Source organism: Lupinus angustifolius, chromosome LG09, assembly GCF_001865875.1.
Source record: "Lupinus angustifolius cultivar Tanjil chromosome LG09, LupAngTanjil_v1.0, whole genome shotgun sequence".
NCBI lineage: Eukaryota > Viridiplantae > Streptophyta > Magnoliopsida > Fabales > Fabaceae > Lupinus > Lupinus angustifolius.
This window is the reverse complement of record NC_032017.1, coordinates 20,649,160-20,658,803: the sequence shown is the minus strand read 5'-3', so window position 1 is coordinate 20,658,803 and position 9,644 is coordinate 20,649,160. Positions and strand designations below refer to the sequence as shown.

The following is a 9,644-nucleotide window of genomic DNA, read 5'->3' as shown; positions in this document are numbered from 1 at the left end:
CAAATGACCAAAGGGCCCCAAAATGGGACACTGTTTTAAAAATCGGGCGAAATGGGGTTTTAACCCGTCGTCCCTTTCACGGTGAGCTCCCGCTGAGAAACTGGGATGGAATCCTGGGATTTGCAATTGGTATCGCTGGGATTCCGATCTGGGATGGGATAGCAAATCCTATCTCGGCGATGGGATCCCAGGATCGAATGCTTAGATCCAAATCTGATTTGTTGAAATTAACTTAGCTAAATGTAAAAGTATTTCTAAACTACATGAGCTACTCTTTTAAAATTAAGTGTTTATAAATCAAGAAACAAAAACCTAGAAGGTAGCATAAAGAGGACAAACACAAAAATTTACAATAACATAAACTTTAGCTACTGTCTCTTGAGTATGTAGTCGTTTCTTCTGCAAGCTTCTCCCACACAGCTGCCATCTTCTCTGCATAGCCTGCCTGTAAAATGCATGCACAGGGTATATTTGTTACTGTTCTGAACCATAAATGGGCATCTAAAATATAAAATCTGGCCTAACAGAAAAGATAAATGTAGCTTACTTGATTCACAACAAATCCTCGCAACATGCTCAAGAAGTCATCATGCCTCTCTTTGTCGATTCTTTCAAGCTCGCTCCTATTATTTTCCTGCAAACATCCCACATTTAGTCATACCTGATTTAAATTTGCAACAGCCAACATATTCACACCTAATATTGTCATAATATTCTAAGATTAAAACTTCCCAACAATATTTCTATAAAAAAAGCTATAGAAATATGAACTTTTACTAATCCTGTTATATGTAAAGTCTACTAAAATCTTACACTTCCCTCAAAAAACAAGCCATTAAGTCGACGAACAGTGATGCTGCCCAAACACGTTCCATGGATACCAACCCACAGGCTCCATTATCTCTCACTCACTATAATCATGCCCAACTCATCTTTCTTTTCCTCATTTTTATTATTTCTTTTCCTCATTCTCTTCAGGTTCAAAATTCAAATAGCTTCTCAGGGTTTTACATCCACTCCTCCATCGAGTAGAAAGAGGATAGGCGATGCAGATCAAGGACGCCACCAGTGACAGCAACCCCACCGAGTTTAAGAGTAAAATGGATTGGTTTATATGGCTGGGATGAAGAAGATGAGGTTGACTAATCTACTCTTTTTGTTTGTCCGTGACACTTGCTACGACTAAATCAAAGAATCGCTTAAATCATGAAGAGAACAGAGAAATGTAAGAATGCTTTATAAGGGTTTCCCTTTTATAGGAAGGATGAATATGAACAACAAAAAGGAAAATTAATTCTGCCCTGAAGGTTTCCTTTTTATAACTGACTGAAACTCTGTTGTCCCAAGTCCAGACTAAGAAAATCAATAAATGACTCTCCTCTACAATTTAACCATCTCACTCAATTAACTAGGTAACTAAATACATAACTAATGAACTCCCTAAAAAACGAATGAACTCCCTAAAAAAAGAATGAACTCCGTTATACTAACCCTCGTGCCCAACACTTGGCTATAACTACACTTGCATTACAGGCAACAAAATTACGTGAAAAATAAATCCATAGTCAAATTTATCATGAAGGTGTAATGATAACAATTGTTTGTATGACCATTAATGATAACAATTGTTTGTATGACCATTAATGATAACAAATGTTTGTATGACCATTAATGATAACAATTGTTTGTATGACCATTAGTGATAATTAATGGGACTTAATTGTCAATTTTCTTTAAGGGTGTTTAAGTTTGGGGAATAACTGAGCATATCAAACTCACCTGCTAGGTTATAGTGTGTTCAATTTCTCCTAGGCTAATGTATAGTACACATTAAATGAAAGTAACTAAAGATAATCTTTAAACGATGATGAATATAGAGATATTAATTAGTGTGTCATAGAAATCACATGAAAATCGGTTCTGAAAGTGACAATATATAAATATGTAGAGGAGAAATGCTCGAGGTTACAAAAATACGCCCAAGTCAGTTACAGGTGCCTAGGGAGAGGGGAACAAAGAAAAAAGGTTAGTGAAAATGTTACCTTGATTCGTTCATACTCTCTATCTGCACATGTTTTAGCATTCTCGGTAACTCTATGAGCTTCTTTCAACTCCTCAATTTTCCGCATCCTAGACTTGTCCCCACCAAATACTTTGGATGAGGCAACTTCAAGTTTCTCAATCCTTGAATTTAAAGAAACTAGCTCTGATGAAAGCGTTTGAACCGTCAATAATGCACTTGATCGGTCAGCAAATGCATTGTTGACGGCAAGCATTGTCCCAAGGTAGTCATGTAGTTTATCCTGCAACATATAGAAGATTCTACTCATCAACAATAGAAAAAAAAAAGTGTCCTGCTTCAAAATGGCAGACTGGCAGGTAGATATATGCTAAGTTACTAACACAATGGTCATGGTCGAAGTTTCCACTTTCCAGGATAGATTTATATACAAGCTAAAATGTTAAATAATAAGTCATTAGGACATTTTCAACTAACCAAATGTTTGATTGTTTGTGTATTCAGCTCTCTATATAACCTGCTTGCTTTAACAGCTGCTGTTGCCACATTCCTTGTGTCAGTTGCTCTTATTCTCTGAGCTTCAAATATGGCTTCTTCTGTCTCAAATTTAGTCAGTTTTACAAAGGCCAACCCAAGCTCACCCACTGTTTCACCCATGTCTTGCTGAGACTTCACGAGAGATTCAGCCTGCAAAAATATAGTGTGTATGAAAACAATCAACAACATAATAAACCAAGCCCTAGCATTCACTGGAGGAAAAACAACATTGTTCTTGAATAACTCATTCAGCCAACAATTAAGTGTAATCAATCATGCTCCGTAACAAAAATGGCAATGCAGTTTAAGAAAGGACAACATTTTACAAAATGAAAACAGATTATGACTTTCCTATTAACTCTTCCGCGGTTATTTCAGTAAGCATATATAACTGAGACTTAGGAAATAAATTCTTCTTAGATTATTTCATTGATATCTATTGAATAGGTGCTTAGTTAAGTTGTTTAGCCAACATTGCCATCAATCAAAATCTTGCTAAAAAAGATTTTGAACAAACAAATAAATCGAAATTTTCTCCTAAAATGAATGAAACTTACTATACCTGCTGAGAAACAGTGCTAAGTTGGTGTTCAAACTCCACCAACTTCTCCTTCTTCTCCATAAACTCCTTATCTTCCTCCATAACCAAGGGCTTAGTCCCACCCCAATCATTAGAAACACTTTGCTTCAACTCCTTGAAAATCCTAAACAAATCCCTCCCACCTTTCGCCGGCTGCGCCACCTCACTCAACTCCGCACCGGCCTCAGCCCCAAACAACTGCCTCGGAAGCTTCACCGCGCCATCAAGCATCCTCGATGCCACGTCAGTAGTCTTAACAAGAGGCAATTTCCCTCTAACCTCAAGAAACAACCTCAATTCCTCACTCTTCCGAATCACAGGGTGCATTCCCAATTTCCTCAAATATTTCTCCAAAGCCAATCTCCTCTGTTCAACAAACTCATTCTTCTGCATCACCTGGCTCTCTACAGTGCTCTTATCCGGCCGAACCGGAACAAAGTAGCCACGATACGTCTCCGATAACCGGTCCGATAACGTAACAACATCACGGAAGCGTCTGCGAACGGAGAATTCGGATCCGGGTCCACCGAAATCGGGTAAATTGGTTCGGGTTGTAATTAAGTATGTGTAGTAACTGTTACCACCAGGAACAAGAGAAGTAGCGAGTTCTTGTTCTTTGAGAGGATCGGTTACGGAGATGAAGAGAAAATCGGAATCGGAATCGGATCCGGATCCGGGTTGGGAAGAGAAATCGGGTGATTGAGGGTTAGAAGAAGATGAAGAATTGTTATTGTTATTGTTGTTGTTATTGTTGTTATCGAAGGAAGTGAATATGGCTTCAGCGTAAGAAGGTGGATCAAGGAAAGAGTTGAAAGGGTGAGGGATGGTGACAGGCTGAGGAGGTAGCCGGTGATCAGTGTCAGGGTCATGAAGGAGAAGAGATTCCATGTCTTGTTCATCTTGGGATTGAGAAGATTGAAGGTGAGCTTCCTCTTGCTTCATCATTTTGCTTTGTTTTGTTTTTTTTATTTATTCGAGTGATTGGAAATGTGAGGGGAAGAAGAACATTCAAAGAGAGATTGAGAGGGTTTGTTAATTCACATATTTATCAAAATATCTATATTTTCAAACAATTATGGCTCTATCCTTCATCTAATTATAGAATTATGTTAAACATAATTTAAAACAGAATAAATTATATTTTTATATCAAAATATAATTTATCTCCTCTTACCGTAAAAATATAATATATGTACTGTTTTGTTTTGTTTTATTTTACAAATATTTTTATAAAAAATAATTAAATTTAATATATATCATAATTTTAATAAGTGTATGTGATAAATTATCTTCTTATTTTAGGAGATAGTTTATTCTCATTTCAAGATACATTCTGAGAGTTGGAAAATTTTATTCAAAAACCACTTTCTCACAAACAACCACCTCAAACCAACAACCTCTGTTACTATGGGTCATTTGTTGTCTCTCCTATAATATTTAAAATAATTCACTATGAAACGATATTTAGTACTTACATTATTTCGATGGTGTTAGTGTGAAGTGTATTTTGTGCGCAGAGTGTGCCTCATATTAGTAAAACAACATGGTATTTTTATTGTGGATGGTTTTATTGGTTATGATATGGGTTGGTATAATTGCAACCAAAACCAAACCCTAGAGCCAAACCAATTATTACTCGCTCTATAAAAAGTGTTCCCCATCTTCAAATTTTGGACCTTTTACTTTTATTTTCCCACAATCCCACCCATAATTATGTATCAGTGACAATTACTCATATAATCACACCAAATAATCATTAATTCTTTCTCTCACTCATTAGAGGATCCCTTAGTTCAAAAACAATAACTTTGTCATCATATTGAAATAATGTTGTGAAAATGGTACCAATTGGTTAACCAAAAACCAATACAATAGTTATATCGGTCAAATCAGTTATATTGGTCAGGTTTCAATTGAACACTAGTATACTAATCGATTTTCATTCAAAATAATTTTTTTAATAAAAATGACTTCATTTTTACTAAAATGTTGGTATTAATAATCAAACATATAACTATTAGCTTTGTTTATACTTCTAAAATATGGTCTAATGTTAAAAGATGCATTTTATTTTAATAAATGATATAAATAAAAATATTCATTGACTTCTTTATTAAATTTTCAACAATAACTTTATTAGGGGTGTAAAAATTCGGTTCGGTTCGGTTCGGTTCGGTTCGGTTCCACGGTTTTTAGATTTAATTTTTGGAATTTTTACACCCCTATAGGCTAGCCCACTTTTTGTTTGGGCTAACCGACTTTTGATTCGGGTTAAAATGAGTCATACTATTATTATAAAAAATTATGAATCATATATAACAATACACTTCATGATTAGTAACATATATATCAATTAGCAAAATATATAATAATTACATTTATAACCTTACATTTTATAATTAGTAACACATGTAACAATATATGATATATGTCGGTTTCAAACTCAATATCACAAAAGTTGAAAAATATGTTCCAAATCATAAAACATTAGGAAACAAGTTAGTAACTAATAGCATATATAATACTAACTTAATAACAATTTAGTAACATATGTAACACTTCAATTCATACAAAAGTTGATAATTTAAGCTAGAAAATTGGTTGAAGAATTTAAACAATAATAAAATATTATTTCTTAATCCATAGTATATATTTCTTTAATATGCGGTTCGGTTCAGTTCTAACGGTTCCTAAATTTCTAAAATCATAAACCGAACCGAACATAAACGGTTCCTTCAAAAAAATAACCGAACCAAACCGCGAAACCGAACCGAACCACATTTTGCGGTTTGGTTTGGTTCGGTTCCATCGGTTTTGCGGTTTAAACCGGAACCGCTTACACCCCTAAACTTTATTATTATATATACCTTCAAGTTAATTAATGAATTGTTGATTGAATTGTTTATATTGATCTATTTGATGGGATAATACTAAGAGTAAAATTTATGTACCGAAAGTGTAAATTTTTTTACACTATCAACACATCATCTACCATTGATCATATTACTTTAATTTTGATTTGAGAGTCAATAATAATTAACCAATCAAGATAAATGATTTGCTGACAAAGTAAAAAAATAGTTACTCATATAAAGTAAGTATAAAATGCTCGTCTTTAAGCTCCTCTCTCATCTCATACATTTGGGCCCAGGCCCAGTTTGGTTGGAACAGGGCCCACGTTCTAGTCTTCAATCTTCAGGGATGACAAGAAGGATTTGCCTGATCCACTCGAAAGTGTCATCATATTTAAGGCTTTTACCAGCACAAAACAAAATCCATAAGCCTACTTTGGTATTGTCTCATACTTTTGTCACTTCATGTATTATAAGCTTATAATTGGTTAGAAGAATATTTAATAATTAAATTTTAGCTTCAATATATTTTTTTGACCAATAACATATCCCTAAGATATAGAGTGATACAAAATATGGGATTACAGATGTGCTCTTTTTGATATGAAGCATGCACAACTTCACACATCTACCAGCAGATCTGTTTTTTTTCTTCCTTTTTGTCCAATCATTTCTTCTTCTCACAAAAAAAGTATAACTGTTAAGCATGCAAATATCTTTTACTTATAATAAAAAATTACCATCTCATCCTTAGATTTAATTATCACTACAAGTCTACGCTAATCTATCCTAAAAGGAAGATGTATTATTTAAATTACTGAATATCGTATTGGATCTAATTTCACATTCACACATAATAATTATGGTATAAATGAATTATCAATTGTTAATATTTTAATTACAAAATTATTTTATTAATTTCATGATATGATTTTCTGTGATGAGTTTTATAAGTTGTTTTTTAGGTGTTGTTAAAAGTAAAGTTTCTCACATTATTATCTAGTAAAAGTAAGATTTTAGACTATAGACAAAAAAAACAATAATATATTATTATCTCCGTCTAATTTCAATTTGTTCCTTTAATTTAAATTTAATACATATGAATTAATATAACTATTGAAAATGTATTCCTTCATTTGTCTATGAATATAATATAAGACACATATTACTAATTCATATATAGAAATGTACTACTTTGATGAATTTCTTTGAACGACATTTATTGGGAGATGCACTCATACCCAAAATGATTAGTTCCTTACCCAGACAAAATAAAAAGGTAACCATAGTATGTAGTACAAAAAAAGTGACATTTTTTCAACTATCTCTATTTATCCAATAATCTTTTTCACCTCCATTTTTTCTTCCTTTCAATTTAGTCTCCACTTTTATCACTCATCATATACACCAATATAAACTTGTAATGGTAGTAGGGATTTGGGATAAATATGACGGTGAGAAACTAATGTGGTTAATTATTGGAAATAGGAATAGATCAAATTGGGGTATGTTAGCAAAAATATTTCAAAATTTCATATAATTAAATTATTTCTTAATTTATATTCATAAGCTAAAAACATCAACATTTAAAATGGAGGGGGTAATAATTAAAGAAATCAAAATAAACAGTAAATATTAACTATTGTTGGTTCAAGTGTTATATGTTTGATTCCCCTTAAACAAGTTCCCGAGTTCGAGTCTTGTAGATAGAAAAAAAAACCTGTCATAAGAGTTAGCCCCACATATCTTTGAATGTTCCCAGTCTGGACAAGATTATTTTCAGTGCGGGAATACCTATGAGAAACCAAAAAAATAAATAAACAGTACATATAAAAATAATTACTACAATAAATTAATAATAAAGCACTAAAAATGTAAAATGTTAATAAATAATGCATTGAAGAAGAGCGTTTAATACTTTTGAATGGATATATTTTCTAAGATGGGCGTATTAAATATTTTTTTGACTATCTTGAGAAAAAACTAATTAACAAATGTTAAAATTTTATTTATATTTTATTAAATAATCATACTTCTGTAAGCATAATACAAAGAGGAGAATACATATATTGACATGTATCCACCCTTCTGTCATCCATAAGTCAAAGAAAACTTTAATAATAATAAGTATCCATTTAAATTTCTTTATTTTTGGATCAATTCCCACATTTTAAAGTTTGAACAGGAAAACTATAATAAATATTTTTGGCCCCAATACAAACAAAAGAATTGCAACAAGAAGGTGCTTTAAATTTCTTCCGAGGCAAAGAATCTTCACTGGTGATTCAGGTGCCTCACACCACTCACACATAATCTAAAACAACATGTAATTGTGTTTTGTAGTATATTTGAAAGTCGAAATTGTAATTTTTAAAGTCATAAATATTATTATATTTTAGTTTTTGGTGCATTTTCTCAAAATTAATTATTTTCCTAAACAATCATAAATGATGACTCATATAGTGATATGTGGATAAGAGATGTGTACCTACCAACGTAACTCCTTAAATCATGCAAAAGACTCCCACTTTATTCGTATAAATAATTATTTTATTATATTATTTATGTTTAGAATTATTCATCTGAGTTTGGTACAGAAAACTAAAAAAGAATTTAAGAAAGAAAAAAAAAGACTGTAAAAAATTGTTTAATTCTCTTTCTATATATCTAATTTCCCTATATTTTTCAAGAATTTAACTCGCAAATAATTGGTGTTTTAAATTTCCACATTATAAATAATGCTAATATAAAATTTGAGATCTTAACAAAATAAGAGTTAATATCCCTAAACGCATACCAAAAAAGATGACATATGCACCAAGATAACAGCTAATAACTCCAAGCCACGTACGTAGTGATCAAATATGTTGTTTTATAAGTTGTGCTACTACGTGTATCATTCTTTTGTTATTAGTTGAAAAAATATATTTAAATTAAAAAAATAATAATTAATTATTTTCCTAAACAATCATAGCTGATGACTCATATAGTGATATGTGGACATGAGATGTGTACCTACCAATGTAACTCCCAGCTTTTGTTGGGGAATATTTTTATATACTCTTTCTCTAGTCATATACAGCTGCTCATACTAATACTACAGTTCAAAAATTCAACTTGTGACAAACAAATTCCTTAAATCATGCAAAAGACTCCCACTTTATTCGTATAAATAATAATTTTATTATTTTATTTATGTTTCGAGTTATTCATTGAATTTGGCACAGAAAACTTAAAAAGTATTTAAGGAAAAAAATGGACTCTCAAAAATTGTTTAATTCACTTTCTATATATCTAATTTTCCTATATTTTTCAAGAATTTAACTCGCAAATAATTGGTGTTTTAAATTTCCACATTATAAATAATGCTAATATAAAGTTTGAGATCTTAACAAAATAAGAGTTAATATCCCTAAACGTATACCAAAAAGATTGACATCTGCACCAAGATAAGAGCTAATAACTCCAAGCCACGTAGTGATCAAATATGTTGTTTTATAAGTTGTGCTACTACGTGTATCATTCGTTTGTTATTAGTTGAAAAAATATATTTAAATTATAAAAAAATAATTAATTATTTTCCTAAACAATCATAGCTGGTGACTCATATAGTGATATGTGGACAAGAGATGTGTACCTACCAACGTAACTCCCA

The 9,644-nt window shown here is 31.8% G+C and overlaps 1 protein-coding gene across 1 annotated transcript; it reads right to left on the bottom strand.

Annotated features, from left to right (window-relative positions):
• Positions 221-4,172, bottom strand: LOC109357271 (sorting nexin 2A-like). The gene is made up of 5 exons (XM_019601101.1): positions 3,120-4,172; positions 2,498-2,707; positions 2,043-2,303; positions 548-634; positions 221-445 (listed from the first exon to the last, which is right to left on the bottom strand). The coding sequence occupies exons 1-5, from the start codon at positions 4,080-4,082 to the stop codon at positions 365-367; spliced, it is 1,602 nt and encodes a 533-aa protein (XP_019456646.1). The 5' UTR covers positions 4,083-4,172; the 3' UTR covers positions 221-364.

What these genes read in the sequence shown, in the direction of transcription:
- LOC109357271 (XM_019601101.1), bottom strand. Translation starts at nt 4,082, where the DNA reads ATGATGAAGCAAGAGGAAGCTCACCTTCAATCTTCTCAATCCCAAGAT. An exon ending in GAGAGTATGAACGAATCAAG is followed by an intron (nt 635 to 2,042) that starts GTAACATTTTCA and finishes GGATGTTTGCAG; the next exon opens with GAAAATAATAGGAGCGAGCT. An exon ending in GAGGATTTGTTGTGAATCAA is followed by an intron (nt 446 to 547) that starts GTAAGCTACATT and finishes TGCATTTTACAG; the next exon opens with GCAGGCTATGCAGAGAAGAT.